This window comes from Notamacropus eugenii, chromosome 7 (assembly GCF_028372415.1).
Source record: "Notamacropus eugenii isolate mMacEug1 chromosome 7, mMacEug1.pri_v2, whole genome shotgun sequence".
NCBI classification, from domain to species: Eukaryota; Metazoa; Chordata; class Mammalia; order Diprotodontia; family Macropodidae; genus Notamacropus; species Notamacropus eugenii.
In genome coordinates, this window is record NC_092878.1 from 82,374,510 (window position 1) to 82,391,566 (window position 17,057).

The window sequence follows — 17,057 nt, forward strand, 5'->3', positions numbered from 1 at the left end:
GGAAATTTGGAATCCAAAATTTTCTGAAAATGAATGTTAAAAGTTAAATAAATAAATTTTAAAAAAAAGAGAATTTGAACTAAATGATATGTAGCCGTAGTGCTAACATTCTTTTGACACTACTAATATTTACTTACCTTTTTTTGTTGTTGCATGTATTTATGTGAAAGGCAAAGAGATACTTCTTTTATAAACATAGTTGTATAATCATCTGAAAATCATCTTATTTTTTGAGACAGGCTCTCCCTCTCTTGACCAGGCTGGAAGGGCTGTAGCTATTCATGGGCCCAATTCCATAGCTGATCAGTCTGGAAGCATCAACCTGCTGTTTCTGACCTGGGGAGTTTTGTCCCTCGTCAGGCAGCCTGGTTGTCCCCAGCTTCAGACATAGTGTGGGCACCCTACTGGCATCTTCTCTCCTGCAGCTCAGAACTCCTCCAAACGCAAGGAATTCACTAGCATCCCTATTCCTTCAGGGACTATTGGCACATACCACCATTTCTAGTTAAGAATTAATTTTAAACTCAAGTTATGAAGAAGGCAAGCAAGCATTTATTAAGCATCTACCATGTGCTATGTATGGTGCTAAATACTTTACAAATATTTTCATTTGATCCTCACACAATAACCTGAGAGGGTAGGTCCCCATTTTACAGTTGAGGAAACTAATCTACATGTCTGTTAAGTGACTTGCCCAGGGTAACACTGCTAGTAAGTGCTGGAGGTAGGATTTGAACTCAGGTCTTTCTGACTCCAGATCCAGAACTATATCCACTGAGCCACTTAGCTACCTGAAGTCACAAAATAATTCACAGCTTTCAGGATTTTGGAGAATTGAAACATATAGTTCAATTGAAATAAACAGTTCAAGTTGTCACCTAACTCATTTGTGTCCCCCCCCCCCCCCCAAAAAAAGAATCAATTATCTGGTGCCAAAAAGATTACTTCAGTATGTACAAAAAGAGAATGATGTGTTACTTCATTAATTTAATGCAACAAGCATATAAAGTGTTCATAGCTCTTTATAAAAAGCATATTGTCTGTCTTCATTTTTGAGGAAGACTATGACATAAGAGAATTGATGACATGACTTGCACTTGACTTTGAGTGAGGGAGGGTTGTGCAAGGTCACCAACCTCACTTTCTCCTCCTGAGCCATCTGAGTCCAGTGACCAGATATTCATCAGGATAACTGGAGATGGCCCAGGATGCAAAGGGAGACCATGGCCTTTTAAAGCTGGCCTTTTCAGGTACTCAGAGAGAGGTAACACTCATTGAGTGAATAGGCCTCTTTAAGAAATAGTCAGGGAATGGCCCTTTTAATGAACAAAAGAAAAATAACTCAATCAACAGACACTGTTATTAGTGACAATCACTTTAAGCCAAGTCATTAAGTGAAGCTTGGCAGGGACTTATTGTTGTCCAGAATATGGGCTTCAGAGTGCCCTGCGTTTAAGGTTTGGGAGTGAGGAGGAAAGAAAGAAGGGAGAAAGGGAGACAGGGAGGGCATTTGGCCAGTAAACCCTAAAGTCCCAGAGGAAGGGGAGAGGCAGCTTGGTCTACTCACAGTCTGTGTTAGTCCTTTGTTTTTGAAGAAGACCATGACATCCAAGAAATGATGACATGACTTGCACATGACTTTGTTTTGAGTGAGGGAGGGCTGTGCAAAGTCACCAGCCTCACTTTCTCCTCCTGAGCCATCTGGGTCCAGTGACCAGATATTCATCAATGCATCAAGATGACTGGAGATGGCCCAGGATGCAATGGGAGACCTTGATCTTTTTAGGCTGGCCTTTTCATAGTGTCAATAAGGAGAAGACAAACGGTATCAGGCATCCTTCTGGTAGGTAAGAAAAAATTTAATAGTAACTTCACAAAAGTAAAGAAATATACAAAAATCAAATATTTATTTTTGAATGTTAAAAATAATATACATAATAACTTCAACATAGTGCTGCTGCCAAGATTATTTTTATTTTTAAACTTGTGAGATTTTTGCCAATCAGGCTGCCTTTGCTCAAAGGTTAACATACTCTATCTGGATGGCAGATATTTCCTATCTAATTCTTAGCTCTGTTGCAGGTAGAGATTGTGCCATGTGGTCATCACCTCAAAGGAAAAAAAACTACTGGACTTTGTGAAACCTGGATCCTCTTGTAACGAAAAGCAATAGAGGAAACCATCAAATGATCTTTTCCCACTGAGATGCTGATTGCAAGAAATGATTTATATAAAAGTAAAAATGGGGATTGGAAACACCTTTTCTTACTAAATCATTTTTCATGTAACAACTATGGATAAGAGGTGAAAACACAGATGGATGCTGCTTTTAAGCTACATGTTGGGTCAATGTTACAAAAGCAGGCAAATTTCCAAGCACTTCTGTGAGTTCCAGTCCAAATAAAAATAACTGAAGAAGCTTGTATTTTTTGGACATTAAAGAATAAAATTTTCCATCTATCCTTTGCAAATCAAAACTTTCAATGATCTCTAGAACAGCATCTCAATTTGTATCTGTTAGGTTGGTTTGGGTGATACTGTTGAGAAAATGTACATTTTTGGTTACAATATAGATTAGGATATGAACATCATCCTCAAAGATGTTAAGTATTCAAAGAGGGATCTTAACAAGATTAATTAATTTAGTAAATTTAGCTTATTTAAAAAAACCCCCAGCAACAAACACCAAAAACTGCCTTTTAGCATTTGTCTAGGAAAAAAAGTTTAAGTACTTGAATGTAAGTTTTTCACAATATGGGTCAGTTTTTCAGCCATATTGCAACAGTTGATGCTACCTTATTTCATGATAAATATTCTTTAAAATCATTAAGTCCATTCTTGGCCGAGGGTCCCTGCTAAGCTGTGGATGGTTTGACATGAAGTATATGTCTCTGTATAGACAAAGACACACACATACATATTCAATAGAAACTAACTTTTAAACTCAAGGAACAAAGAAAATAAGACAAAGCACTACTATTTTAAGTTTAAAATGGTATGCTTCCTTGGCTCCTTCATGCAATCAGCACGCCCATCTTAACGGTGATATTCTTATTTTACAGAGTCTTTGATACATTTCTGACTGAATCTTGTCATTTGGCTGGGCAGAATTGCAACGATTTCCCATAAGCAGAAGGCGAAAGAATGTCCTGAGTCAGATTTATTCATCATTATCTGTAGGAGGAAGGGAAAACAGAAATTAACAACCAGAAATATGGGTATTCAGGCAAATGATCAATTCTTTAACTTTAAATAACACTAGTTTGTCCAAATCCAGAATTCATGATTGCCACATTTTATTGTGTCCCACATATTATTTTTTAAATTATTACATGTGACATGTACCATCAATGTAGCATTCTATTCAAAACTATATAGCAAGTACATACCAGCTAGTTCTGTAGCACATCTGTATCTTGGTTGGATTACTTTTTTAACACCTTACACTGACCTCTCTTTAACCTAATCTCAAATAACAAATTTGTCACCACTTTTATTTGTCACCTTATTTAAATTCTTTTAAACTTAGTAAGATTTCTTTTGTCTAACTTAACTAAAATCCATTAATGTCTTTCTTAAATTATAATGCTTTAACATTTTAAAGCTGATTTTCTAAACTAATTTAGAAGAGAAGAAATTTAATAAGCTTTTATATAAAAACATCAAAGACCTCACATTTATAAAAGAATCCTGATAGAAAAGAACATAGAATCCCTGCTGTACCAAACCTGCAGAGTCTGGGAAGTCTCTGCCTGAGGACCTGTAAGGTGGGAGGAGCTTGGCACAGTTCTAGACTGCTCTGATTGTTAAGCAAGGTTTTCTTGACATCAAGCCTCATTTTACTTCTTTGAACCTTCCATCCATTACTCCTGATTCTATATTCTGGGACCTAATCCTTCTTCTATATTATATTATTTCAACTACCTGAAAAGAGCTTTTTCTCTGTCCAGGATAAACAGTTCTGGAGTGTTGATAAACCAGAAAATGTCCAAAGGAGAATAAACAGGATGGTGAAAGGCCTTGTGTTCACATTATATGAAGATTATTTGAAGGTACTAGTTATGTTTACCCTTCCCCAGAAGGAACAAAAAGGAGAGCATGTGTATGTGTGTATGTGTGTGTATTTCTTCATAGATGTGTTTTAAAACTATTTTTGTTAAATATTTCCCAAATCACATGTAAAAATTTAACAATCATTTTTTTTACAATTTTGAGCTCTGAAGTCTTTCCTTCCCTCTAGCCCCTTTCCCCTTTGAGAAGGCAAGTACTTCGATTTTGATTATACATGTGAAGTCATGCTAAACATATTTCCTTAGCCATGCTGAAAAAGAACATACAAAATGAATCAATAAAAATAAAGAAATTTTTAAGAGTATTCTTCTGTCTGTATTCAGAGTTCTTCAGTTCTCTCTCAGGAGGTGGACAGTATTTTTCATTTTGAATTCTTTGGAACTGTCTTGGATCATTGTCTTGATCAGAGTAGCTAAATCTTTCACAGCTGATCGTACTTACAATATTGCTGTTACTGTGTACAATGTTCAGTGTTTCTGCTCAATTAACTTTGCATAAGTTCATATAAGTATTCTCAGGTTGTTCTAAAACATCTTGCTCATCATTTCTTTCCATCATAATCCTATACGACAACTTTTTCAGCCATTTCCCAATTGATGGGTATCCCCTTAATTTCTAATTCTTTATATGGCACAGTCTTATAAAAACAGCTTCAGAAATGCTAACCCTCAGAATGAATTGAAGCAGGTGAGGCAAGCTATGCAAAGCATAAAGAATTTTTAAAAAAGCTATACTGGGACAAAAGGATAGAGGATTAACCCTATGATTTCATTAAGGTAATGAGCTCTTAGGAGAGGAAACACTTTCTACCAATGCAGAATGATACCTTCTGATTTGCGGGTTTTTTTTCAAATCAAAGTTGGTTAGTGAGTTTCTTATGCATGTACATTAGTTTCTTCAAACAAATCTCATTTTTCTTCCTCAATGGGATCAATTCCCTTTGTCTCTCCAGAATGTCATTCCTGAGACTCCCCCACTCATTCTAGGATTTAGTCCATGGGAATCTTATCTTTTTATCTTGAACTTTTTGAAATCTGCTTTCCCAAAACCTATGATGCAAGTCATACTTCACTTGGATTTCCTTTACTTCTCTGTAACATACTCCAAGAAAAGGAATGATCATTCTTCCCAAAGTTCCCATTGTTTCCATCCTAGCAACCAGTTTCTCCCTATTAGTGTGAATAAGATTGGCCCTTCCACCTTTTGAAGTACAAAATATCACTAAGGCAAGTCAAGATATTATTAACTGCTCTACTTTCTGCAGAGAAAGAAAGAGATTTCAGAAGATATCTGGATAACTGAAATCTCTCATCATTACTAAATCATGCCTCTGTTCCAGATATACATGTACACACAGACTATGCATTTTCCTTTTCTTATTTTTCTTTTTTTTTGGTTTAAAATACTTACGATTAGGTGTATAAGATCTTTGGCAAACATATTCTTGACAACATTTGTTTGGGTATACTGCTTCATTAGACAGGCATCTGTCACATCATCAAATGTGTGACATGGGAACTAAGAAAGAGTATTCTTGCAAACACAGGATACAGTGACAGAAGTGTAGGGTTCAAGACAAGGGAAGTGACTATCTGTACTGGGTCAGGCCACAATTAGATTATCATTTTCAGTTACAGGTACCGCATTGTGGGAAGGGTACTGATAAGCTAGAGAGCATCAACAGGAATGCATCCTAATAGTGAAAGTCCTTGAAAAGAAAGGATTAGTATAAAGAAGATTCAGAGTACATCTTGGTAGCTGTCTTTAAATATCAGAATGCTGATATAGTTAGAAGAAGGAATAGACTTGTTCTGCCCGGCCTCAGAGGGCAAAACTAGGAAAAACGGGTACAAGTTACATATTTAAAATTTATAATGAGGAAAAACTTCCTTGCAATTGGAGATAGCTTCAAGTGGAATGGGTTGGTAGGGGGCCCCTCCTCCCTGGAGTTGTTCAAGTAGAAAGTGGATGACAACTTGTCAGTTGCACTGTACGGAAGTATTTACTTAAAGATGTTTCCCTGTGTTGCAGATGATATGCTACACAAAGTCTATAAAAGTGGTAGGGTTCTCTAGATGTTGCTGATTTGTAGATAAAATTGCACACTGAATTTGATAGGGCTTTCTCAATGAGAATGCTACAGAGATCTATTAAAAAAAAATAGGTGGATGAAAAAAGAACTTACTGAGATTACCAAGGATTATGGAGTCTTGGCTAAGAAGTTGGACAAGATGTCTTGTGAGGTCCCTTGGAATGTGGAAGATTCTGTGGTTTTCCAAACTAAGCGAACATATGTCTGAAATGTGTTGACTTTAATGCAAAGATGGATGCAGAAGAGGACAACAAATAATATGACTCAAATTTAAGAGACAAAAGACGCCAGAGGCTCTGTGCCACCTCAGTGGACTCACGATTTTATATCACGAATACATCCTCAGCACATCAGATGGCATTAGATGCAGAAAACACTGAACAATAACACAGAATATAATAAATTTCATTTTCCAGTAGACAAGGAGTGTCTGGTTATAGATGTGGGAGTCACTTAAGGAAAGAAGTTGTACATTCAGACTGGTTAAAATGAAAACAAATTTTAAAAAAGGATAAAGACGAGAAGATGACGTTACATATGATTATAACAGCAGCAAATTGGTTCTTTAAAAGAAAACAACCCCACAAAAAGCAAAAAATGTATGAAAGCAAAAAACTAGCCTAACACAATCTGAAGAGGCAGTTGTGGGAGAGAGGGCAGAAAGGGAACAGGTGGGATAGGATTTTATTCTCATTGATGAAAACTGCAGAACCATGACACTTAGACAGATTTTGAGAGTGGGCTCTTGTGATATGGATTGTTCCTTCGTATAGGATTTATGGAATTGCATGGACAAGAATTATACAAAATAAGAAGGAATGGATAGGCTAGGGTCAGCCTTGGTAGAGAGAATGAACAAACTGATAAGCTATTATATTAAGACATTGAAGTAAGTAGAGTTATCATCTCAGAAGTGATAAAGAAATGTAATTGCAGAAAATGTTAAAATAAATTTTATACAGTAAGTTTTATACACACACATGCACATATGTATTGTTGTATCTTTTTATTTACATTTGGCCCACCTCCCTCATTCAATCAATTCATTAACATTAGTAATTTACAAAGTGTAGCTCACGGTGCTGAGAAGTGGGTGAAACATGTACCTTATGACAAAATATCAACATCATGAGTAAGGCCCTAAATAGAGTAAGATCCACCTCATACTTGCCTAAGAACACAGGGCCATCCTTCCACTAGATTTTTAATGTAATAATTTGGAATCACAGGCTTCTAGATTTAGAGCTAGAAAGGATCTTGGAAATTATCTAGTCTAACGTTCTTATCTTACAGATAAGGAATTAAGGCCTAAAGAGGTTAAGACAACTGTTCAAGGTTTACACTGAGAGTAGTAATTGAAATCACTCTTGGACTGGTCCCCAAGTCCTCAGCTGCCTTTCTCACTTCAAGATGCTTCCACCTTGAGGTCTGCTCTTTGGGAGGATTGAGGTGATCCAAAGGGTGACAGGATCACCATAACCTGAAGGGGCCCAGCTATGGTCATTTCATTCCCTGCTCATCCCACTTTCCAGACTGCCTCCACCTCCCACCTTGTTTTCCAGCTTCTCTTTCTTCTCATAAACTCTTTTTGAGAGTAGGGACCTTCTTGGTTTCTTGTATTTATATCCCCTAGCATTTGGTACAGTGCCTGACACATAGTAAGCCTTAATAAGTGCTTTGTCTCTCTCTAATAAATAGTAGAGCCATGATCTGAACACAGGTCCTCAAACTCTAAATCTAGCACCTCTTCTTCCACATCACTGCTTCCGTAAAAAAAAAAAGGGGGGTGGTGGTGCAAAACATTCTTGGGTAGCTTTTTAAATATACTTTTCCTTTTATGTCAACTCCTAAATCACCTTAATTATTTTCTTCAGTTTATATTTATGCTTAAGCCTAAGAATTAAGAGGTAAAATCACATGGCAATTCATATGTCTAATATTCACTTCTTCAATTTGAATTTGGATAGATATATCTAAACAAAAATACAAAAAATTCTTAAGATTAGAAAACAGTTACCTGCTTTGATTTCTTTTCTGAGAACTAATTTCTATGGACTCTTAAAGATGTGAAAATATTTATGAATGTATGTATCTGCCACAGAACCAAAGTAAAATGGTGCTTAAAAACTACATTTATATTTAATAGGGAAGACAGTGTTTTTTGATGGAATTAAGAACTTCATTTGGAGAGATCTGAATATTTATGTAAATAGCTTATCATTAATATGGATGACAGGGAAAAGGCAACATACAATATCAAAAGCAAAATATAATTTACAAAACCAGTAAGAGAGAATCAGAGAAGTAGATTATAATATAGACAAAAACAAAAGAACAGGCTAAAAATAGAGCAGTACAGAAAATGGCTATTTTGAAACTGGCATGCTACTGTTCTGAGGGTTTTGAGTCATTAAAAAAAATATCAGGCCTACTATTATTCAGTAGATGATCAGTTAATATTTGAATTATCCATGCCATTTTTTTTCTTGTTCTCTGATTGTTAGCTGTTACCTCTACCACCAAATCTTTCACCATGGTTATTAATAAAAGATGATGAGATTCATATTAGCTCATTTGCTGCTTCTAAGTAATTTTAGTGAGGAGAAAGGAAATATGTTTAAAATATAATACTGGGAAAGAGTAGACATCAGTTATTAATGTTAATTCATAAATGATCCCAATTTTAGTACAGATAGGTAGTTGCTTAACTGGGTAACAAATGCTTCAACAAACACAAATAAATCGAGCAGAAAGAATAAACAAATTTTGTTCACCTAATTACATCAGTGCAGAGGCATTTGTTAACAGTGAGCTCAATCAACAAACCTTTATTAAGTGCTTATTAGGTACTACTTGTGTTAGGCACAGGGGACAGAAAGACAAAAGAAACAGTCCCGGTCCTCAAGGAAATCTTGTTCTACTGGGACAAAACAACATATCAGTAGACTAGCAAATATCAAATCAATACAAAGTAAATGAAGTGTTTCCTCTGGCTCTACTTTCTCATCCAACTCACCTTTGCAAGTTGGGCCTCCAAGGGGGTAAATAACCCAGAATCAAGGGAATATTTGGGTCTGAATGTCTAAAAGTACAGATAATACTTTGGAGATACTGCAACAACTAGAAACCCAACAAATTTAAAAACTCCAACTAAAAACTAAGATAGAAATCCTAAAAATAAAAAATGAGATTCACAAAACTGAAAATAAAACCCCACTACATAAATAGGAATAAATTGCAAACAATGGAATAAATGGAAATTTTTGTAACATATCAAATCATATATATATATATCTAAAATCAATGCATATAATTTTTGCAATGATGGTAAATTAGCATCTCTTCCAATAATATAAGGATAAAGAAATACTGTCTCCACTGGTTAAATTACTATTAGATATAGTTCTAGAAATGTCCAGCTAAAGCAATACAAGAAAAAGAAAGTGAGGGCATAAGAAGAGGCAAAATTACTACTTCTTGCAGATGATATGATGGTGCACTTAGAAAACTGAAGAGAGTCAACTAAAATTAATTGAAACAGTAATTCAATAATGTTGCAAGATATAAAATAAACATAATAAAAATTATACTACCTAAATTAATTTATTTATTCAGTGTCATATTAATCAATCTGAGAAAGGATTGTTTTGCAGTTAGAAAAAAATAACATTTATCTGTAGGAACAGAAGGTCATGAATCTCAAGGTAATAATGGAAACATGGGGAAGGAAGAGGGTCTAGCAGCAGCAGATCTCAAACCATACTTCAAAGCCGTAATCACCAAAAACAACCTGATACTGGTTAGAAAAAGAGTGGTTGATCTATGCTACAGATTAGGTACACAACAAAGCAAATGATCTAGTAATCAAGTGTTTGTTAAATCCAAAGACATGCCAGGTATCACTGTAAGAACTCACTATTTGACAAAAATTCCTCATTTGCAGGATAAGTAAGGAACAGATTCAAATTTATCAGAGTCTTTCTCCAACTCACAAATGGTCAAAAGATATGAGTAATTAGTTCTCAAAGAAAGAAATCCAAGCTATCTATAGCAATCCAAAAAAAAAAAAATACTCTAAATCACTAATAGAGAATGCCAATTAAAGCTGCTCCAAGGTTCCACTTCACACTTAGTAGATCAGTTAAGTAGACAAAAAAGGAAAATGACAAATGTTGGAGGGGCTGTGAGAAAATAGGCACAATGATGCACTTTGTGTGGAGCTGTGAAATGGTACAGCCATTATTTAAAGTAATTTAGAACTATGGCCCAAAAGTTACTAAACTTGTAAATATTCTTTGACAGAGAGATACTGAAAAATTTTTACAAATGCATAGAAGAAAAACAGATGGAAGTTCAGAAAGAAGCACAGATAAGAAAAGTTTTCAAAGTAACATATGGAATTTATTACATTACATTACAAATAAAAGCAAGTGATATGAAACATTCAGTTTCATATAGAATCCTCTTTCTTAGTTCTACTGTTTACATAAAAATGATTTTTTTGTGTTTAAGTTCAGAATTTAAAAAATGAGTATCACTAAAAAAAAAAACAACTCACAAAGGAAAGGAATAAAGGAGAAGGACCTTGGGATTGGTGTATTATATTCATTATAAATTTGACTGGGGGGAAATTTTATACTGAATAGACTTCAGAGGAGGAAAGGCTTCTGGGAAGGAGGTAGAATCTGGCAGTGCCAGTGGAGCAAACAGTATTCCTCTAACCCTCTAAAACCAACATGTCATGGGGAGGGCTGGAGAAAAAAAGATACAGCCAGTACTGGACAGCCAGAGATGCAGCACTTTCAGAAAGACAACCAGGTCTCTGTAGAGCTAACAGAAAAGAAGGTAAGAGAAAGAGGTCCAGGATAAAGGAGTTTGTTCACTGTGGAAAGGGGATTCCAGATGGGCAGGGCTGGGTGAGGTTGTGGTTAGGAGGGAAGAGAGAGAATGCACGGAAGGGGATGGGGATAGTTTTCTCCTAAATGGGCAGTCATTGTTTAGCACAGGAACAAGGAAAAAAAAAAAAAGGAATAGCCATGGGGTTGCTACTTTTATTTAATGGCTATTTATCAAGAGTAGAAATAAAATGAGAACTTTCCCTGTAAATTTACCAGAAACTATTGTTTATGGATACAGAACAACTGCAAGACTGAAAGACTTTTTTTTATTCCCTATAAACCAATTGAAGGAAATATTGTGTTCTGCCCTATGAACAAAGTAAATTGTAGGGAACAGAATCACAAATCTGTTTTTTCATCAAATGACCTTCCTTTGTTTCACTTTAGAGGTCCATATTTAAATGGTAGCATAAAATCTGGTTCTTAAATAGATCCACAGAAGAAAGCCTCTCACATGACCAAAACCAGCACTAAGTCCAAGCTGCTCTGATCTTCCAGCCTTTATTTACATCCATTCTAAGCTGTCCTACACATTTCTCTCTAGATTAGGGATCTAAAATAGTACTTTTATCAGGCTATTTCCAAATGTCTCTGTTGATCAATTCTAAACTTCAATGTAGAATTCAAGACCTTCCATAATTTGCTTCTATTTTACCAATTAAATCATATATTCCACCGTCCCTCAATGTGAACCTTACACTCCAGATACTCTCTTATGAGGTGATTCACTGATATTGTTTAACCTACTGTTGTAAAGAGCTCCCCCTGCATTCATTGTATACTTTCCTTGGGTTGCAATCATGCCCCCTAAGCATAATTAAAGTCCTTTAGGCTTCAAGGTGATGGTTGTGACCTCACCAGTCTTGGCATCTTCTGACAGCAATGACTAAAGTCCTAGCAACCAAGTCCTTGGTTTCTGGAGGGTGGCCAAGGTAAAGAAATTTACAGCTTTATAGTATAAAGTATAATGCCCTCACATGACCATCTGACACAGAAGGTAAGATTCAGGTTAAAAAATTTTAGTTTTGGGGAGTGGAGCCAAGATGGCAGAGTAGAAAGACACACAAAGGCAGGCTCTTTCCACATAGCCCATAAAATACCTATAGAGAGGGACTCTCAACAAATTTTGGAGCAGCAGAAGTGGAGAACAATAGAGTGGAGGAAATTTCCAGTCCAGGGTGACCTGAGAGGCCCACAGAAAACATATGTTGCACCAGATGTGGAGAGGAGCCCAGTCCAGCCTGGGCGGCTCAGTGTGGCTCCTGAACAGCCCTTGGGGGCAGAATCTCCAGTTGTGGAATCTCCAGTCCCAGCAGCAGCAGGTTCACAGATCCCTCAACCCACAGGCGCCAAAGGTCAGTGACAGGGTTCTTTCAGCTGGCCAGGAAGGGAGAAGGGCCTTCCCATAGCTCTAGCAGCACGCAGCGGCCACAGAGGCCACATAGCAGCCTGTACAGCCGCCCACATCCATTGTTGGAGCGTAAAAACCCCTGGGGGCACTGAAGAGCTGAGTCTTACCTCAGCCCTGAGTAGAGGCCCTGAGGGAGCTGGTCTTTGTCTCACACTGAATGGTGGCCCTGCCCACACAGCTTAACTGAAAATCAGCCCCCAGTGCTGACTTGGCAGAACTGGAGGCCAGGTGGCTTGGAGAGGAAACTCTGCTAAGATTCCAGGCACAAAAATTCCTCTCTGCACCCAGACCAGTACATGCTTGATTGTATCACCTTGGAGGAACTGAGATCTGACAGATTCCCAGAGCATACCCTACTCTTGACAAAGGACCCAAAAGTCAAGTAACTGGTTGGGAAAAATGCCCAAAAAAGGGAAAAAAAATAAGACCATAGAAGGTTACTTTCTTGGTGAACAGATATCTTCTCCCATCCTTTCAGATGAGGAAGAACAATACTTACCATCAGGGAAAGACACAAAAGTCAAGGCTTCTGTATCCCAAACATCCAAAATAAATATTCAGTGGGCTCAGGCCATGGAAGAGCTCAAAACGGATTTTGAAAATCAAGTAAGGGAGGTGGAGGAAAAATTGGGAAGAGAAATGAGAGAGATGCAAGAAAAGCATGAAAAGTGGGTCAACACCTTGCTAAAGGAGACCCAAAAAAATGCTGAAGAAAATAACACCTTCAAAAATAGGCTAACTCAATTGGCAAAAGAGGTTCAAAAAGCCAATGAGGAGAAGAATGCTTTAAAAAGAAGAATTAGCCAAATGGAAAAGGAGGTCCAAAAGCTCATTGAAGAAAATAGTTCTTTCAAAATTAGAATGGAAGAGATGGAGGCTAATGACTTTATGAGAAACCAAGAAATCACAAAACCAAACCAAAAGAATGAAAAAATGGAAGATAATGTGAAATATCTCATGGGAAAAACAACTGACCTGGAAAATAGATCCAGGAGAGACAATTTAAAAATTATGGGACTACCTGAAAGCCTTGATCAAAAAAAGAGCCTAGACATCATCTTTCATGAAATTATCAGGGAAAACTGCCCTGATATTCCAGAACCAAGGGGCAAAATAAATATTGAAAGAATCCACCAATCCCTTCCTGAAAGAGATCCAAAAAGAGAAACTCCTAGGAACATTGTGGCCAAATTCCAGAGTTCCCAGGTCAAGGAGAAAATATTGCAAGCAGCTAGAAAGAGACAATTCAAGTATTGTGGAAATACAATCAGGATAACACAAGATCTAGCAGCTTCTACATTAAGGGATCGAAGGGCGTGGAATAGGATATTCCAGAAATCAAAGGAACTAGGACTAAAACCAAGAATCACTACCCAGCAAAACTGAGTATACTACTTCAGGGAAAATGGTCTTTCAATGAAACAGAGGACTTTCAAGCATTCTGGATGAAAAGATCAGAGCTGAAAAGAAAATGTGACCTTAAAACACAAGAATCAAGAGAAGCATGAAAGGTGAACAGCAAAGAGAAATCATAAGGGACTTACTAAAGTTGAACTATTTACATTCCTACATGGAAAGACAATAGTTGTAACTCTTGAAACTTTTTTCAGTATCTGGGTAGTGGGTGGGATTACACACACACACACACACACACACAGAGCACAGGGTGAATTGAGTAGGATGGGATTATATCTTTAAATAATGAAATTAAGCAGTGAGAGAGAAATATATTGGGAGGAGAAAGGGAGAAATGGAATGGGGCAAATTATCTCTCATAAAAGAGGCAAGCAGAAGACTTTTTAGTGGAGGGAAAAAGGAGGGAGGTGAGAGAAAAACATGAAGCTTACTCTCATCACATTCGACTAAAGGAAGGAATAAATTGCATACTCATTTTGGTATGAAAACCTATCTTACAATACAGGAAAGTGGGGGAGAAGGGGATAAGAAGGGTGGGGAGGATGATGGAAGGGAGGGCAATGGGAGGAGGGAGCAATTTGAAGTCAACACTCTTGGGGAGGGATAGGATCAAAAGAGAGAATGGAAGCAATAGGGGGCAGGATAGGATGGAGGGAAATATAGTTAGTCTTACACAATATGACTATTATGGAAGTCATTTGCAAAACTACACAGATATGGCCTATATTGAATTGCTTGCCTTCTCAAAGGGAAGGGGTGGGGAGGGAGGGATGAAGAGAAGCTGGAACTCAAAATTTTAGGAACAACTGTTGAGTATTGTTCTTGCAACTAGGAAATAAGAAATACAGGTAATGGAGTATAGAAAGTTATCTTGCCCTATAGGACAAAAGAGAAGATGGGGATAAGGGAAAGGAGGGATGTTAGCAGGGAGGGCAGATTGGTGATAGGGGTAATTAGAATGCTCGGTGTTTAGGGGTGGGGGGAGGGAAATGGGGAGAAAATTTGGAACCCAACATTTTGTGGAAATGAATGTTGAAAACTTAAATAAATTTAAATAAAAAAAATTTTAGTTTTGAGAAATTCATTTGTTGCACAGTGTTTATGCCATTGCAGATTTCATGTGTGACACAAAATGAATAGTCTGAAACCAGTTTTTCAAAAATTGATATGTTAGCATAAAAGGTCACAGAATTCTAGAGAACTGCTAGTGATAAAAAATGTGTAACACATTTTTGTATTTGTGTATCACATTTGTGTATCACATTTTATGGGTTATTTTAGGAAAAGTGCATATTATCAGAATTAATGTTTTGTTACTAAGAATTGTATGCAGAAAACTATATTTTCAGCAATCTCTAGTGAATGTTTACAGCTTTTGGTGGTTGTGGGACCCTAACCACCTACATGAAGGTTCCATGTATCAAAGTATCAACATTTGTCTCTTTGACTTCTGCACTGTTTTCTAGGAGCCTACCTCCTCAAAAGTTAAAGATTGACTGTATATGTCATAATTTGCACAATGTGTGATTTTTATCCACTCTGTTTTTGGAGTATGGAGGTTAGGTTGATTTCCATTTAATAATTATTTATTTCGCTTGAGATTAATAGTGCTCTAAAGTTTGTTGAAATTATGTCATCATCTATGAACAGGAATATATAAAGTACTTCATTATAAATACACTGTTTTAGTTTAGAACTTTTTGAACACTATCTTACATGATAGCAGCAAACAAACAGCTTCGGGAAATTATTTCACACCTGATTTGATAGTAATATTCAGTCAGTCAAAAACATTTATTAAGCAACTACTATAAGCCAGGCACTATGCTAATTACCGGGCAAAGAAAGGCAAAAAACAAGGTCACCATCCTTGAGGACCTCACATTCTACTGGAGGAAACAACATGGAGATAACTATGTAATGCAAGATATATAAGGGATAGCATATGAAAAGATATAGAGTTGGAAGATAGCGTTGTGTTCAAATCAGAAAGGCCAGTGTCTCTAAATAGTTGAAGACCCAGGGGAGAGTAAAGTATAACAAAAAGGTAGGAAGGGCCTGACTGTGAAGGCCTTTAAAAAGCCAGAGAACTTTAAATGCAATCCTGGAAGGAAAAGTTAATGGAGTATATTGAATGGGGCTGGGAGAGTAGGGAGAGGGTGATCTGTGCTTTAAGAAAATCACTTTGGCAGCTCATTAGGGAATAAACCGGGGAGGAGAGGGCAAACTACTGAAAAGGTCCAAGAGGGGTTGAAGACCTGTACCAGGTTGGTGCTCTGAGTAGAGAGAAGAGGATTTATATGACAGATGTTGTGAAAACAGAAGGGGCAACACTTGACATATATGGTTATGGAGGTGAGTGCAAATGAGGAGTCAAAGATGACAGTGAGGTTGGGTGCTTGTGCAAATGGGAGGATGGCAGCATTCTAAAGAGTAAAAGTGAAATTTAGAAGAAAAGGGGGTTTGAAGTAGGGAGTGTGTAAGATGATTTTTGGGTATGATGAGTTTGGGAGGTCTTTGGTACACTGAGTTCAAGAGTGCAACCAATAGTTGGTGAAGTGAGAATGGAAGTCAAGACAGAGGCTAGAGATAGATAAATAGAACTGAGAATCATCTGCGCAGACATGATAATTACATTCAAGAGAACTGATGAGATCACTAAGTGAGATAGTATAGAGCAGAGCAAAACTTGCTCCTGGAACCAAATTAAAATGTAATTGGGAAACATTTAATAAAATAGAAATACAATACAACAGAGATAAGGTTCATTTGTATTATTCTAAGTCAATATGTTGCCTATAGGAATCCCATATCACTGTCAGAAGAAAAAAAGAGGGTGCAGAATAGACTCTAGTGTATACCCCCATGATTTGTGGGCATGACTTGCATAAGGGCCAGCAAAGGTGACAGAAGAGCAATCAGACAGACTGAAGGGGAACCAGGGAAGAGCTGGGTCATGAAATCTAGAAAGGAGAGAGTACCCACAAGAAAAGGATGAATGAGTGTCATAGGCTACAGAAAGGTCAAGAGGAATGACCTGGCAAATAAGAGATCACTGGTAACTGTGGAAAGAGCATTTCAGTCGAATGATTGTGGTCAAAAGTCAGACTGCAGATGATTTAGAAGAAAGAAGAGATAAAGTAGAAGTATTTTTTTGATTTTTTAAAAA

General features: G+C 37.0%; 1 protein-coding gene across 26 annotated transcripts in view; it reads right to left on the reverse strand.

Moving 5' to 3' along the window:
* Positions 1–1,838: 1,838 nt before the first annotated feature.
* NEK1 (NIMA related kinase 1) overlaps positions 1,839–17,057 on the reverse strand; it is a 162,556-nt gene continuing 147,337 nt past the window's right edge. For all 26 annotated transcript variants that reach the window (XM_072623342.1, XM_072623352.1, XM_072623353.1 and 23 more), the window contains one exon: positions 1,839–3,174. In XM_072623342.1, coding sequence (XP_072479443.1) covers positions 3,161–3,174 — 14 coding nt within the window. In that variant the 3' untranslated portion in view covers positions 1,839–3,160. The remainder of the gene's footprint in view (positions 3,175–17,057) is intronic.